Source organism: Chiloscyllium plagiosum, chromosome 26 (genome assembly GCF_004010195.1).
Source record: "Chiloscyllium plagiosum isolate BGI_BamShark_2017 chromosome 26, ASM401019v2, whole genome shotgun sequence".
Classification (NCBI taxonomy): domain Eukaryota; kingdom Metazoa; phylum Chordata; class Chondrichthyes; order Orectolobiformes; family Hemiscylliidae; genus Chiloscyllium; species Chiloscyllium plagiosum.
The window spans coordinates 45,464,015-45,481,747 of NC_057735.1; the positions used below are offsets into that span (position 1 = coordinate 45,464,015).

The 17,733-nt window shown below is 40.5% G+C and overlaps 1 protein-coding gene across 1 annotated transcript in view; it reads right to left on the reverse strand.

Annotated features, from left to right (window-relative positions):
- Window positions 1-17,733, reverse strand: part of csde1 (cold shock domain containing E1, RNA-binding) — a 106,683-nt gene that overhangs the window by 34,788 nt on the left and 54,162 nt on the right. Inside the window, exons 13-14 of the mRNA XM_043716248.1 lie at window positions 7,500-7,511; window positions 196-303 (exon numbers count right to left, since the gene is read on the reverse strand). Coding sequence (XP_043572183.1) covers window positions 196-303; window positions 7,500-7,511 — 120 coding nt within the window. The remainder of the gene's footprint in view (window positions 1-195; window positions 304-7,499; window positions 7,512-17,733) is intronic.

The following is a 17,733-nucleotide window of genomic DNA, read 5'->3' on the forward strand; positions in this document are numbered from 1 at the left end:
CTCATGGTAAAACCTAAGGTTCAGCACACATATTCCATAATTAAATGACTGTGGAGACATTAACTTACCACAACAGAAATCCAAATCATATTTCTGACTGGTCTTTCAGAAGTGTGTCAATGGTTCTTATAATATGATCTTTTTACCTAAATTAACAATCAAAAACCTTTATACGAGTAATTGAGCTTCTTATACCTTATCACCAAGCTGTGGAATTGCACACCCTTCCAGGTCTTTTATATGGTATGGTACAGTCATCCTTACCCCAGCTTCCTCATATGCAATGATTCCCTCTTCTGCATCCTAAAGAGCAATAGAAAAGAATGAGTTAAGCAACTGTTGAAGCCACTCCCTTCCATATTAACCAGGTCACATTTACAAAAATCTTTGTAGGATGCTTAGTTCCTAAAAGAGCCAACTACATTCAAGTAGGATGATGTATAACAAAATCCAATGCATGAGATCAAAGTTAAACTTTGTTCTTCAATTAAATTCTAAGCCATTTTTGAAAATATAACACTTCATTTCCCAAAACAGTACTTCAAAATATTTCACCTCAAATGTTTAGTACATATCATTGCTGTTTTACAAAAAAAAAGGTAAAAGCCTAGAATCACTTAAGGAAAGCTGGATAAGGAGGGAGCAAAGAACAGAAGTTGCTTTTGGCTAGAAACTTAATTAGACCAGCTGCATATGGTTACAGGAGTTAGCATGAGGTGCTGCTTATAAAGTATTCCCTCCATCCAAGAGGGAAAATTGCAACAGAATATTCTCCATTTGGTCCAAAGATCAAAGCTCGATACCATCCAGAGAACAAGCAGCTTGCTTGGCCAGTAGCTCATCTGCCACCTTAAACATACACTCCCTCCAGTACCAGCTGCATTGTGTACAATAGGCTTTTGCAATACAAGAACACATCTTTCAAATCCACATACTTTGCAACCTAGTAAAGAACAGATGGGGAATAAAAAACACCAACTCAAGACAGCCTGACTTTAGTATCAAAATCCTGGACCACCCCATCCACCCCAGAAGTGAATAAAAATTAAAAATCAAGCATTTGGAGAAATAGCCTGTTTCTGAACTATATGTTCCAGGAGTCAAACAGTGACAATGACATTACCATCAAGGTTAGATGAAAGTCACTTGAACCGATTAGTTCATTCACTCAGAATAGGTTCAAGGGTTGAATGCCTATACTAATCCCATCCAGAAAGTCTACATCCACTATTCTATACTGCAATTAATTTTTTTTTTTAAATTACTGTTAAAAGCTTATTTGCCATCTATAAGGCAGAGTTCCTAATGATCTTGTATACTTACAAGTTTTCTTACTTCTACCACTTAACATTACCCCTTCGTTCCTTACTTTGCAACCAGCAATAGGGTAGTCAGGATCATGTGACAAGGCTGGAAAAGGTTTCCACCCACTATACCCATGATGTACATTCAAGATTACACATTGTGATTTTAATCTTTACATTAGATTGAACAAAACAAATTGACAGACCCAAGGGGGAGTTATGTACTGGGACAATTTTAGACAAAAAGTTCTAGGATCTACTAGGGAACAAGCTATTTTAGACTCGGTAACATGCAAGGAGACAGGATTAAAGCATGATTTACATTAAAAGTATCCTCGAGATAAGAGTGATTACAGCATGAATTTCATAGTCAGTTGGACAGTGAAAAATGTAGGTCAAACTAATGTTTAAAACTTGCATAAAATGCACAAATGCAGAGATGGCTACAGTGGACCAGAAAGATACAAAAACTGTAGCAGACACTTGCGGAAATAATTCAAAGTTGTTCATGTGATTGTAAAAAGGAACCTTTATCCAGTGAACTGTATTTATTCTATTGTTAGACTAGTCTTGGGTTACTGATATAGAGTATGACCAGGAAAGGTGGAATAAAAGACTACGATTACATCGAGACAGAGGACAAGCTTTCAGTTGATCAATAACACTTAGAATTCTCTACACATGAGCAGTGGAAACTGGATCTTCAAATCTATTAGTTAGGTGGAGCTTTGAGACAACAGTTACAGGGGACAAGCAAGAAAGTGAGAGTTAAGGTCACGATCAAAATCAGCCACAATTTTACTAAATATTACAATAGATGTTAAGGGTCAAATGGTCTACTCCTGCTCTCATTTCTTTTATTTGGGCATTATTAGTCCAATCATTTTAGCAACCTTCAACTTTTATTTCAGATTTAATGCTCTTCATGATCATCTCATTTGGCTGATCATTTACAACAATTTGCTCTCAAGGCAAACTGTAAATAAAACATAGCTTCAGTCTTATCAATTGGAATGCTTTCCATTTAATCATATACATTGCTCGACTCAGGTTTGTTTCAAATGTTTTGTCACCATGCTAGATAACATCAGTGAGCCTCCGGTGAAGCGCTGGTGTTCTGTCCCGCTTTCTATTTGTGCGCCTTGGTCTGTTAAGGTGGGTGATATCATTTCCAGTACTCTTTTCCTCAGAGGTTGGGAAATGGAGTCCAATTCTGTCTTAATTGATGGAATTCAGATTTGAATGCCAGGCCACTAGGAATTCCCGTGCGTGTCTCTGTACCTGTCCTAGGATAAACGTGTTGTGCCAGTTGAAGTGATGTCCTCCTTCATCTGTATATCAGGATACTAGTGATGGTGGGTCACTACTTTCGGTGGGCGGTTTTCTGCCTGTCTATCCGATGCAGTGTTTGTTATAGTCCTTGCATGATATTCTGTTCACGACATTTGTTTTGCTGGTTGCTGCTATGGGGTCCTTTAGGTTCATCAGTTGCTGTTTTAGTGTGTTACTAGGTTTGTGGGCTACCGTGATGCCAAGGGGTCAGAATAGCCCGGTAATCATCTCAATTGTCTTTGATGTACGGTAGAGTGACTAGAATTTCTGGGTGTATTGTGTCTCCTTGTTTAAGAATTGGCAGACTGTGTTTATCGGGACTTGTTCTTCTTGAATACACTGTATAGGTACTTTTCTGTATTGGTATTGTAACCCTACCTGCAGATAAAGGGTGCACGACAGTCATCCTAAACAGAACAGTACATTGAAAAAGGCTAACTCACTGCTCACAGATACTGATACCTAATAGGTGGCAATAGACCTGACTCCACAGCTAGAAGACCATATCACAGCTACATTTGGCAGCACGGTGGCACAGTGGTTAGCACTGCTGCCTCACAGCGCCAGAGACCCGGGTTCAATACCCGCCTCAGGCAACCAACTGTGTGGAGTTTGCACATTCTCAGTGTCTGCGGGGGTTTCCTCCGGGTGCTCCGGTTTCCTCCCACAGTCCAAAATTGCTAACTGCCTGTAGTGTTAGGTGGGTCTGGATGGATTGCGCTTCGGCGTGGACTTGTTGGGCCGAAGGGCCTGTTTCCACACTAATTAATCTAATCAATTTGAAGAATCCTCATAAATCTGACCAAATTAACAAGACAGATCTCAAAAAAATGAAACCTGATAGATCCAACACACACTGCTTCTACGGATTACCCAAGGTACACAAACCAGGGCCCAGAACATACTACAGCACCCAGGAACTATGAGCAGCCGGAGAAACACATTTACACAGTCTATTCAAGAAGAACGGGTACCCAATAAAAACAGGCAAAAGTGAGTGTTGCAGATTTGAAGAAAAGAGTCAAGATTAGAGCGTGGCTGAAAAAGCACAGATCAGGCAGCATCCGAGGAGCAGGAAAGATGATGTTTTGGGCAAAGGCTCTTCATCAAGAATGAGGCTGGGAACCTCACTGTTTGGAAAGTTAAAATCCCCTACCATAACCACCCTATTATTCTTACAGATAATGGAGATCTTCTTACAAATTTGTTTGTTCCAGTTCTAGAAGTGGACAAGTAAATGAGTAAATTGAGACGTAAATTTTTGTTTGGTTGGCTTTGACCCCAGTATTAACTATACTTGTTGCTGTACTACAATTGGAAATTGATTCTGCATTAACAGTGGATAGAATTAATAAAAAGTGAATGCAGAGTAGCTGGTTTATCCAGTTGTGTGTTGCACATTTGCCTGTTTTGTGGGTTGTGGGGTTTGTAAAATGGTTTCGTAATGAACAAATGTACACTTTATTCAGGCAAAGACAAGATATCTCTTTAAAGAAAAATTGCGCAATTCTGGTCTCCCTCCTATTGGAAGGATGTTGTGAAACTTGAAAGGGTTCGGAAAGAGCTCAGAAAGAACTTAAGGATGTTGCCAGGGTTGGAGGATTTGAGCTATAAAGGAGAGGCTGAATGGGCTGGACTTGCTTTTCCTGGAGTGTTGGAGGCTGAGGGGATGATCTTATAGAGGTTTATAAAATCAAGAGCATGGATAGGGTAAATAGTTAACATCTTTTCCCTAGGGTGGGGGAGTCTAGAACAAGAGGGCATAGGTTTAAGGTGAGAGAGGAAAGATTTGAAAGGGACCTCAAAGGCAACCTTTTCCACACAGAGGGTGGGGAGTGTATAGTTTGAGCTTCCAGAGGAAGCGATGGAGGCTGGTACAATTACAATGTTTTAAAAGACATTTGGATGGGAATATGAATGGGAAAGGTTTGAGGTATATGGGCCAAGTGTTGACAAATGGGATGAAATTTATCTATGATATCTGGTCAGCATGCACAAGTTGGACCAAAGGGTCTGTTTCCATGCTGTGTACACCTAACTATTTTTAGAATTTAGGTATTTTGTTATGTTTCGATTTGAGTTATTCACATATTTAACTTTGAACTGGAAATGCTGAAAAATATTCTGATCTCGTGATGTCTTGAGTTTGCGCGTTGTGGGTCTTGATAAATATTGTTTGAGCTTTCTGTTGACATTGTTAATTAGCATGTACGTGATCGAACAGTTCAGAAGGATTAAGGACATCTGTTCTTAGTGTCAATGGTTCAGTGTAAATGAAGTGTTAAAATTTGCACACTTGTGGAATGTGTGGCAGTACTTCCTTCTCACCTCGAGGGCTGGAAGCTACGCATATTTCACAGTTGGATGTTGGATAACTGAATTTCTGTTTTATATTGAAGACTCTTAAAACTCATACACATTAGGAAAGGAACTTGTAATTTAATCAGCTGAATGGAATATGTATTAGAACAATCCTGATACATTTTCATGTATACCACACAGAGGATTTGAATTTATGAAGCTGAGAGCACGCGCGAGAACCTTCTTCCATAAAGTACATTCACTGACCTAAGGGTTCAAGGGACACAGGGAGAGACCAGACACAAGTTGGTGAAAGGTTAACTTTGTGGTCTGACTTGGGTGTGCACTTGTTATGGATTGAATGTGTGCATTCCCTGGAGCACAAGATCCAGGAATGTTATGAATTTAATTTGCATTTTGGGAATCTGTTTTTTTTTGAAAAAGAAAAAGCCATTTTATAGGACAATGATGTTGGGCAGGTTAGCTGAGCGAGATTACCTCATGACCTTTTCCACAGTTTAGACTAGTCTCTAGTTATGGCGACCAGTGGAGTGCCAGAAGGATCGGTGCTGGGTCCACTACTTTATCATTTATAAGTGATTTGGACGTGACCATATAAGGTATAGCTAGTAGCTTTGCAGATGACACCAAAATTGGAGGTGTAGTAGACAGCGAAGGAGGTTACCTCAGACTACAATGGGATCTTGATCATATGGTCCAATGGGCTGAAAAGTGGCAGATGGAGTTAAATTTAGATAAATGCGAGGTGCTGTATTTTGGGAAAGCAAATCAGAGCAGGACTTGTACACTTAATGGTAAGGTCCTAGGGAGTGTTGCTGAACAAAGAGACCTTGGAGTGCAGGTTTATAGCTCCTTGAAAGTAGAGTCACAGGTATTTTTTTTTAAGATATTGGATTAGATTACTTCGTGTGGAAACAGGCCCTTCAGCCAACAAGTCCACACCAACCCGAAGTGCAACTCACCCAGACCCATTCCCCTACATTTACCCCTAACAGTATGGACAATTTAGCATGGCCAATTCACTTAACCTGCACGTTTTTTGGACTGTGGGAGGAAACCGGAGCACCCGGAGGGCACCCAAGCAGACACGGGGAGAATGATTGTGTGGAGTTTGCACAATCAATCAATCAGTCGCCTGAGGCGGGAATTGAACCCAGGTCTCTGGCGCGGAGGCAGCAGTGCTAACTATTGTGCCACCATGCCATAGATAACAGTGAAGGTAGTGTTTGGTATGCTTTCATTTATTAGTCAGAGTACTGAATACAGGGTTTGGGAGGTCATGTTGCACCTGTACAGGACATTGGTTACGCCACTTCTGGAACATTTCGTCAGTTCTACACTCCTTCCTATTGGAAGGAGGTTGTGAAACTTGAAAGGGTTCAGAAAAGATTTACAAGGATTTTGCTAGGGTTGGAGGATTTGAACTATAGGGAGAGGCTGAATAGGCTGGGGCTATTTTCCCTGGAGTGTTGGAGGCTGAGGGGTGACCTTAAGGTTTATAAATTCATGACAAAGTCTCTCCCCTGGAGTGGGGGAGTCCACAACTAGAGGGCATAGGTTGAGGGTGAGAGGGGAAAGATATAAGAGAGACCCAAGGGGCAGCTTTTTCACACAAAGTAGCAAGTGTATGGAATGAGCTGTCGGAGGAAATGGAGACTGGTACAATTGCAACATTTAAAAGGCATCTGGATGAGTATATTAATGGAAAGGGTTTGGAGGGATATGGGCTCGGTGCTGGCAAATGGGACTAAATTGGGTTGGGATAACTGGTCGGCATGGACGAGTTGGACTAAAGGATCTGTCTCCATGATTACATCTCTATGACAAAGTTGATTACATAGGATGCTAGTTATAATGCATACTGGAATGACAATTCCAAGTCAATTACACTTTTATTATGCTAGATTACTCCCTCAGTTTTAAACTGCCAACCAACAGGACAATCAGCAAGTAGCTTCAAAATAAGCTGGCAAGCTACCCAGACACTTAAATTACTCCAGAAGGCAGCAAATGCCACAAAATCCTCATATCGGCTCAGCTAAAACTTTAGATGAGATCATTTTGGTTTTGTGTTATCTAAACTGCATTAAGAGAACAGTTAGAAATTCAATTTAATTCAATACAAGTATTGAAGAGTCGCGTGTTAGGCAAATAACCCACATCCCCAGTTCCACTTTGCACAGTACGTTTATGCTATGCAGGAATTATCAACATTGAAGTTTCTGCAAAGTTCAACAGTTCGGCAGAATACAATCCACAAATATCACATCATGCATTTATGAGAAACAGAATGAACCAAATGAGGAACTCCAGTCAATAACTATTCACAATAAGACTCTACAATTCATTTAGAAATCTGCAAATGCCCACTCAAATTGACATTTTCACAAAAAGATTCAATTCAATATTAATTCACTACTTTACAAACCATGCCATAACTCCACCTCAAAAGCAACCAAGGCTTCAGCCTAAATGCACTCGACTATGAGCAACAACATGCATCTTACTGAACTGAAATTGGATTTCAAAGGATTTTCATACCTTTTCTTTTTTCTGCAAGGAAAATACAAAAGGAAAGAAAAAAGCAAAATTTTAAGAGTTTAAGAATGGGAGAAACAAAAAGGACAATGAGCATATGATTGCAGTTTTTAAGCACAATCAAGAGACTATTGAATACACATGCATGTTTTTGCACTGTGTGCAAGACAGGTTGCTAACCAGCCTATTCTCACTTTTGGAATCTCCCTCTTTCAAAATCAGTTTTGTTGCAGTGACCACAAAAAACACCAGCTCCCAATGCTCAGCTTCATTTGGAGGGGCGGGGCATAGCAGAAGCACACAAATTAAGAACCTTACCTCTTATTGTAATAGAGGTCTTTCTAATTGGTTCAAGGGGAAAAGAAAACTTCTACTTAATTAATTTCAATGGATTTCAGCTAAGAAATGAGTACCAGACAGTTCTGATCAAAGCTGGCTTCTTTCCTTATCTGGAGCATCATTCAGTCCACAAAATCACCTCAAGTACCTTAATGATTCATTACAGAATTTAACAGACAAACTTCAGACCTGAGATTTCAAGACCAAAAGCTTGTTTCAGCAGCTTGACATTCTTTCCCTATCCTCCAACCAAAGAAACTCAGTTCCATGACTCTCCTCTTAGACCAGTCATTGTAAGCTACTCAGACAGTCAATTGGCAAAAGAAAGTCAACTAGCAGAATGCTACAGACAAGCATTTGGTGGAACAAAGATAATAATCAAAGTAACTCAAACATCAATGAGCCCCAATCAGAACAGTACAATGCAGGAACAGGCCTTCCAACCCTAGCAAAATCCTTGTAAATCTTTTCTGAACCCTTTCAAGTTTCACAACATCTTTCCGATAGGAAAGAGACCAAAATTGCACGCAATATTCCAACAGTGGCCTAACCAATGTCCTGTACAGCCACAACATGACCTCTCAACTTCTGTACTCAATGCTCTGACCAATAAATGAAAGCATACCAAACACCTTCTTCACTAACCTATCTACCTGCGACTCCACTTTCAAGGAGCTATGAACCTGCACTCCAAGGTCTCTTTGTTCAGCAATACTACCCAGGCCCTTACCGTTGAGTATATAAATCCTGCCCCGATTTGCCTTTCCAAAATGCAGCACCTTATGTTTATCTAAATTAAACTCCATCTACCACTCCTCGGCCCATTGGCCCTTCTGATCAAGATCTCATTGTAGTCAGAGGTAACCTTCTTTGCTGCCCACTACACCTCCAATTTTGCTTCATCTGCAAAGTTACTAACTATACCTCCTGTGTTCACATTCAAATCATTTATATAAATGATGAAAAGCAGTGGACCCAGCACCAATCCTTGTGGCACACCACTGGTCACAGGCCTTCAATCTGAAAAGCAACCCTCCATCACCACCCTCTGTCTTCTACCTTCAAGCCAGTTCTGTATCCAAATGGCTAGCTCTCCCTGTATTCTGTGTGATCTAACCTTATGATATTGATATCATTATGATATTGAATTGTGGAGCAGACTTGATGAGCTGGACAGTCTATTCGTGTTCTTATTTCTTAAGGTTTTAATGTTCTTTTATGTATGATTCAGTATCACTGATGACAACTGATCCATATGGACCTTTCTTCTCATGAAAAAGGAGAAGTATAGACTCCTATATGAACACACATCACATGCACCATGGGCATCCAAGCAGATCATAAAATCTGTAAAGCTCTCCTGTTGTTGAGCATTTCCATAGTGGAATAGATGAGTTGTGAGAGTAAGGCATTTTAATCTGCAATGATATAACTGCATTGAGGATGGGAGACCTAATAGTTATCACCAGTATTTATTTAGAAGGACTCTTTTAGACAGGTACATGGATAAGATAGGTATGGAGGGATATGGACCAAACACAGGCAAATAGGACTAGTTTAATTGTGAAAACTGGGTGGCATGGGAAAGTTGGGACGAAGGAGATACTTGTTAGGAAGGAAGATGTGTTGGGCATTTTGAAAATCTTGAGGATAGACAAGTCCCCTGGGCCTGACGGGATATATCCTAGGATTATGTGGGAAGCAAGAGAGAAAATTGCAGAGCCGTTGGCAATGATCTTTTCGTCTTCACTGTCAACGGGGGTGGTACCAGGGGATTGGAGAGTGGCGAATGTTGTGCCCCTGTTCAAAAAAGGGAATAGGGATAACCCCGGGAATTACAGGTCAGTTAGTCTTACTTTGGTGGTAGGCAAAGTACTGGAAAGGGTACTGAGGGATAGGATTTATGAGTATCTGGAAAGACACTGCACGGATTTGTGAGGGGTAGGTCTTGCCTTACAAGTCTTATTGAATTCTTTGAGGATGTGACCAAGCATGTGGATGAGGGTAGAGCAGTGGATGTAGTGTGCATGGATTTTAGTAAGGCGTGTCTGCGTGGGTTTCCTCCAGGTGCTCCGGTTTCCTCCCACAGTCCAAAGATGTGCAGATCAGGTGAATTGGCCATGCTAAATTGTCCGTAGTGTTAGGTAAGGGGTAAATGTAGGGGTATGGGTGGGTTGCGCTTCGGCGGGGCGGTGTGGACTTGTTGGGCCGAAGGGCCTGTTTCCACACTGTAAGTAATCTAATCTAATCTAATCTAAAGTACACTCAAACCTTCCAGTTTGAATTGTAACTTTGGTCAGTAGAATGGTTTCCTACTGTCACAGTTTTTTCTTGTGTTCTGACCTTACACCATTTCATTCCTTGCTGAATAATGAATCTGTAATTTATAAATTATGGCAGCTGCATAAAATTCACAGACCTGAGTAGAACTCCATTCCACAAAGTGAAAGCCGTCTCATATTATAACCACGTAGGTGGGAGGTAAGGAGAGAGATCTGGAGAAATTCCTTTCCAGAGAGATTAGTTGAAATGTTGCCACAGGATATATCTCTGATGTTCTCCAACCTTACAAATAAGCTTCAGAGATCTCTATACTCCTCTAATTATGACCTGTGGTGCATCTCCAGTTTTAATCGCCCCACCACTGGCAGCCATGTCTTCACCAGCCGAGGCACTATGCTTAATCTTCCTAAATAATATACAAACAGAAATTGCTGGAAAAGCTCAGCAGGTCTGGCAGCATCTGAAACATAAAGATGTGGAAGCTTTGGAGAGGGTGCAGAGGAGATCTACCAGGATGTTGCCTGGAATGGAGAATAGGTCTAACGAGGGTCGGGTGAGAGTGCTAGGCCTTTTCTCATTGGAACGGCGAAGGATGAGGGGTGACTTGATAGAGGTTTATAAGATGATCAGGGGAATAGATAGAGCAGACAGTCAGAGACTTTTTCCCCGGGTACAACCGAGTGTTACAAGGGGACATAAATTTAAGGTGAAGGGTGGAAGATATAGGGGGGATGTCAGGGGTAGGTTCTTTACCCAGAGAGTGGTGGGGGCATGGAATGCGCTGCCTGTGGGAGTGGCAGAGTCAGAATCATTGGTGACCTTTAAGCGGCAATTGAATAGGTACATGGATAGGTGCTTAAGCTAGGACAAATGTTCAGCACAACGTTGTGGGTCGAAGGGCCTGTTCTGTGCTGTATTATTCATGTTCTATGTTCTAAGGGCCTGTTTCCATGCTGCAGACCTCTATGACTCTAGTACTCAGGCGTGTACGAATTCACAGTAACCTCTCAGCATTCATAAAGTCACTCACACCCATGTTACTTTCTCGGTCTGTCTAAAACATATGCATGTTTTTGTAATTAACTTAATATTCTATATATGAAAATGGGAGGTGAGAGATACTGATTAATAAACAGCACAGGCAGTCAGCTGCACAAGTTCATTGCCTGGTCTTTTAGCTGGGCAGGTCTAGCTGATTCGTTGAGCTGCAACTGCCCGACATGAATGCTGTGATCTTCCTTTCCTTTCAAACACAGAGGAAAAGCCATTAAAATCCCGAAGTGAAATGTCCCTGGGGAAAACACACAGATCTAAAAAGTGGACAGCATCGCAAAGCCAATTCATTACAAATCCATTCTTCTAGAAGAGATAGATAGATGTATTGCAAAATGCCTGCCAGTAATTGAGATAACATGAGATCCCTTAAAGGAAAACAATCATTTGGTATCAAAGGGATATTGGCATTTTGAGGTGGGATAGGAAACTAAGAATAGACTGGAGGTTCAGGAGTTTCTCCCCACCCCCAGCAAAACATTGTTGACACTGGGTCAATATAAACTTTCAAACTGAAATTGGTAGTTTTTTGTCAATTGTACAAAGTATTAAAGAGCATTGGTGGGGAGAATGAGTTAAAGTATATAATCAGTCATAATTTAGTTGACTGATATTTGGTAAACAATGTTAATTGTTGAAGCACTCAATTTCAGATGTAGCATCCAAAAACAATTCCACAATTTTCACGTTGTGAATTTAACTACTTAAGAGTGACCAGCCACATATATTGAGGTGGGAATATTTCCAGACATACGGGTCTAGCATGAAGCGTCTGCTGATAATATATCCTGAGGTAGAGGTGTAACTGCCAGCTTCTTGAAAGGTTCACCTTGCCCTTCCACTTCCAGTGTATTTTCACACAAAGTAGAAGAGTATAGAAGGAAAGTTATAACTGAGCAGTTAATGAGAACTTCAAGTGAGCTCTATGCTTTTTGCTCAGTGCAGGAAGCTAATACAGACAGTAGATTAATGGTTGCAGTTAGAAGTTGCTTGTAAAGATATAATGTTAGAAACATCAATCCAGGAATGGAGCATGGCATATAGTTCATTTCTTCTTCCAAAGAGAAAACATTATACTGAATAAAGGAGGTTGATTTGCCTCCTTTAACTTGGAGAAACTGTTTTTCTCCAAGTTCAATTAATATTTGTAAAATAATAACTAAAATTAATGCCTCCCATCAGGTTTGGTCTGCATGTTTTTCAGTTCACCTACTGAAATGGCAGAGAGCTGTAAAACAGAAAATGTGAGGCATAATATATAGGTCCGAGTTCAGGCAGATATGATTGTTAAATTCCTCGGTTATGGTGGATAGATATTGGGCACATGGGCATATTCAACAACGACAAGCTGCATTTATAAAGCACTATAAACATAGTAAAGCATCCTTGTGACACCTTACACTAATGTAGCTTGGATTGAAATGTAATAATGTACTAATGTTCTACCCTGTCTGTAGTCATGTGACCTCACCATACGGCACATTCACTGCAGGGCAATTCAATGAAAACTTTTCAGAGCAGAAAGCTGACTTCTCAACAGAGAACATAGTGCCAGAGGTGAGAGATACTGATTAATAAACAGCACAGGCAGTCAGCTGCACAAGTTCATTGCCTGGTCTTTTAGCTGGGCAGGTTCACTGCTTCTTTCTTCACCTCTCACGTGGTACCTGCACTCTCAATTCCTCCCTTTTTAAAAGTACTTTTGTTTTGATCTTTTCTCCCCAAAGTTCCAAAACAATGCAAAAACTTTTAAAACAGTAATTTCTGCTCCAAGAATTCGAAAAAATCAGCTCCAATACTGAAAAAAAACCTCAAAAAAGGAGCAGTTCTTACAATCACAATTTTCTGCTGTCCTGCATCTTGCATTACCCCTTAGCAGCACTAAGTGAAATTTAGATTAACGCTGTTTAGTGAAGGCAGGAGCAGTGGGCGAGACCTGATGTGTGTTTTGACACAGGTGACTTCAAGTTTACATAAGGTACGTGCTGGCAGACCAGCCAGGAGCATTGGAATAGGAATGTGTAATGGTGTAGGTGAAGCTTTCTGCAGCACAGAGATGAACAGAAGTAGATTTGAGTGATATCAGTGAGCTGGAAATAGGGGGTCATGGGGATGGCATAGATATGTTGCTAAAAAATGGTTTCAGTCATCTGAATATTTAATTGGATGAAATATCAGTTAGTGCAGTTCCGAATCTGAGACAAGCGTTTTGACAAATAAGAGACAGTGGAGGAGTCAAGAGTAAGTCAAGATGGTGAACTATACCTTAATGTCATCAGTGTACATGTGAGAATTAATGTTGTTTTTTCAGGTGAGGTCACTGAGAAGCAGCATGCATATGCAGTATGTAGCAATGTAAGCCAGAAGAGGCACAGGCTGCTTCAGCGTGCTGGGCCCAGTACCACATTTGAGCCCAGCTTGAAACCTGACTGCTTCAGTGCTGGCTGCATTGCTGAGGTTTACCCAGCACAGACTCATGGCAATGACGGCGATAAGATGGCACGAAAAAATGACAATACAGTTCCAGCGATGGCAGCACAGCTCCATGCCATGACTGGGCCTGGGTACCTGAGGTGTGGTGATGGTGGTATTGGTGGCAGTGGCGTTCTGGCTGCGGTGGTTTGTGGGGACTCGGGGTACCTGAATGTTCGCAGACTGCAGGATGGACTTTGTGACTTTGTTTTTCTGGTGGCAAGGACTCACCAGCAGAGACAGGGAGTAATTTGGACATTTCCTTTTCGTTTTGTCTGTTTCTTTTATTTCTGCTTCTATCTTTTATATACTAAGGTGGTGCTGGAGAATGGCAACTTTGTACACTTTTACTGCACTACTGTACTTGAGTACATGTGACAACAACAACTTATCTAAATCTAGATAGAAATGGAGCAGGAGTGAATACCAGAGGTAACAGTGTGAAAGAGAACTAATTTAAGGAAATCTTTGCCAATGATATAACAGCGCAAATATGAATGGCAGGTCAGATGATTTTTCAGAATAAAAAGAGCAAGAATGACTGAAAGGTAAATCAGAAAAAAAATCAGAGAAGTGGAGGAAGTGAGCTCGAAATGTAAAAGAGATAGCAAGAGTTTCGACAGATATCATAAAAGAAAGGAGGAAGTTTAGTGTTGGTCCTCTAAACATTTGAGAATACAGAATTAACTGTAAATAACAAGGAAATAGCAGATGAAATGAACAAATATTTTACTTCTTTCTTCAGTACAGAGGTGTAAATCAGAACATGAGAGGAAGAGAGGAGCTTGGTGAAATTACAATCATCAGGGAAGTGGTACTCAACAAACTGATGGAGCTATGGATTGATATGTCTTCAGGTTCTGATGGAGTTTACCCCAGGATCTTAAAGAGTTGACAAGCATTGGTGTTAATTTTCCAAAATTCCCTAAATTCAGGAAATGTTTCATCAAACTAGAAAGTAGCAAACATAACCCTCTGTTCTAGAAGAGAGAGACACATAAGACAGGAAACTATCGGCCAGTGAGCTTGATATCTGCTGTGGGGCAGGTGTTAGAAAGGATCATTCAGTTGGTTGTAATTGGGCATTTAAAAAATTTAAGGTAATTGGGAAGCGTCTGCATGGTTCTTTGAAATGAAATCATGTTTAACCAGTTTAGTGGAATTTGTTCAAGGAATGACATTTGCAGTCGATAAGAGGGAACTCATTGAACTCCAGGACGTATTTGACATGGTGTCACATCAAAGGTTAATGCGCAAAGTAGAGGTAATGCACCAGCAGAAATGGAGCAAAGTACTGTGGATGCTGGAAATCTGAAATAAAAACAGAAAGTGCCGGAGAAACTCAGCAGATCTAGCAGTGTTTTTTCACTAGAGTCATTTCAGACTTGAAACATGAACTCATTCCTCTTTCAACAAGTGCTGAGTTTCTCCAATACTTTGTTTTTATAGCATGAATAGAAGATGAGCTGCCTATCAAAAAACTAAAAGGTTAATAAATGTCTTTTTCTGATTGGCAGGATGTGATGCATGGTCTGACAGGGGTCTCAGCTTTTTATAATTTATATTGATTACCTAGATGAAGGGAATGAAGGAAAGATAACTAAATTTTCAAATGACACAAAGATAGTTCTGGAAGTACGTACTGAAGAGGACATAACAAGGTTGCAGACAGATCTAGATAGGTTAATCCAAGTAGGCAAACATCTGGCAGATTGAATATTATGTGGGGAAATGTGAAATTGCTCACTTTGGCAGTAAAAAATAAAAAGCACATAAACAGAATGACTGCAGAATTCTGCAGTGCAGAAGGATCTAGTTATTCCAATGCATAGGTCACAACAAGTTAGTATGATGACACAGCAAGTAACTAAGAAGACTAATGGAATCCTATACTTTATTCAGAGACATTGAACAAAAAAGAAAGGATGCTATACTTCAGTTATACAAGGCATTGTTGAGGCCGCTTCTCGAATACAGTATGTAGTTTTGGTCTTCCTATTTAAGGAAGGATGGAAATGTGTTGGAGGCTGCTCAGTACAGGCTTATTGGGTTGCCTTATGAGGAAACGTTGGCCAGGCTGAGTTTGCTTTCATAGGAGTTGAAAAGAGTAAACAGTAACATGTCTGAAGCATATAAGATCCTGAATGATCTTGAGTAGATGGAATACATTACTAGGGGGCAGTGTTTTAGGGCACAGGTGAGATTTTTCTCTCTCTCTCAGCATGTTACACTGCTTTGGGACTCTGCCTGTGGAGATGTTGGAGGTGGGTCATTGAATAGAGCAGTCTTAACAAGATCAAGAGTGGAGAGGCTTTTGAAGATGATGAGGTAAACTGTGTCAAATGCTGCTGAATGGTCAAGAAGGAAAGGAGGCAAAATTCAACTTTGTCCTAGTTACATCACTTGAAATTTATGTTTGCTGTTTCAGTTCTGCAGCAGGGATGCAAAGCTGACTGGAAAGATTCAAAATTAGAGCACTGGGAAAAGAAGGGAATGGATCTGGAAGATGTCAAAGCATTCAATTAGAGTAAAGGATGATTGGAGACGGTGTGGTTGTTTGCAAGGTTGCAGGGATGAAAGAGATCAGAACGATCCTTTAATGGAAGATTGTCCTGATGGATAGGGAAGAAGAAAATAGAATGGATAGTTTCAATCTTAGTGCCATGAATTCATTCCAGTTGTTTAAGGTGAGTGAGGAGGCGGCCAGTGAGAGAATATTAAGCTAAGATTTGTAATGGAGAAATCAGGAGTTATCTCTGCCTTCCAGGTCAATCCTGGAATAATGAGCATAATTGGCAGAGAGGAACAATGCTCTCCCCCTCTCTGCCCTTCCTCCAACTCTAATTCCACTCTCCCACTTTCAGTTTGATACACCCAATCAATAAAGTCACCCCACTGATACAGTGATTGAAAAGCAGTCAATTTGAATATTTGAATCCTCTAGGATCAGAGAGGGATGGCTTTGAATTGTAAACAGAATGTAATGAAGTATTGGGCTTTAATGGGAGTGTAGGAGACTAGCAATGGCTCTCACTGGAAGTGTTAGGGAAGTATAGGGCTTTGATGGGAATGTAAGAGACTAGCAATGGCTTTCACTGGGAATGTTAGGCTTCAAGAGGTGGCTTGTTCATTTGGACAACTCGCATTCTCTCCCTTCCATTTCCTCCTCTCTAATGAGCATTTGTGACACATTGAACTCTAAACAAACACCTTCCCTACTCCCAAACACACATGAATTCCTAAGCTATATTTGTTCTTGCTCCTTAACAGGATATGTTTCATGGCTCCTGATCAAGCATCTAAGGGCACCAAATAGTCCTTTCCTATATGGCTGTTGTGACTATTCTGTATTGGTCAGTCAATCAGAAGCTGAATATCATTGTGCATTTTTGGAAATAGAGACTCAACTACATCATCCCATGCAATAAATGTCATGGACTAAAGTGATGGAAACCCTGATATACTGAACAGTGCGGCAGCACTAAAATTAACAGAAGAGCATAACATCAGTAAACAGTGTGTGTGGTATCTTCATGTGACTTGGTTTCTGTTCCTTGAATTATAAAGCAGCTGTCTTTGCTCCTAAATATATCAAACAGCATCACAGTTTCTTTCCTCTGAGAGGGGTTTAATTTCATTGCCATGAGGCTGATCAAACAGGATCAGGCAATCACACTTATCAAAAGAGGATAGAATTCACCATTACTGCTTGTCACTAACAACCTGCCTCACTATTTCAGTAATATTTCATCCACATTTTTTTGAAAAATTCTCTATTGAGGATTCAGATGAACAATTGAAGGACAGATTAATTCCTCCTGGCCTATCCTTACTCAGTACAACTATGAATACTGTCAAGGACATGTTTATGTTTTTGTAGCTGAAGTACAGTACATCATTGCTGAACACAAATCTAGTAACCTAGCAATAGAAATACACATTGTGCAATCAGCCAAGCACATGGTGTCACATCTAAAGCAAGCAAAGGAAGTGTCTCTAGTAGCACACATCAAATAATGCAATTATAGTGAGAATATTCACATCCAATTCATTAGCAAAGCAGACCATTTTACACGATGGTGAATGAACT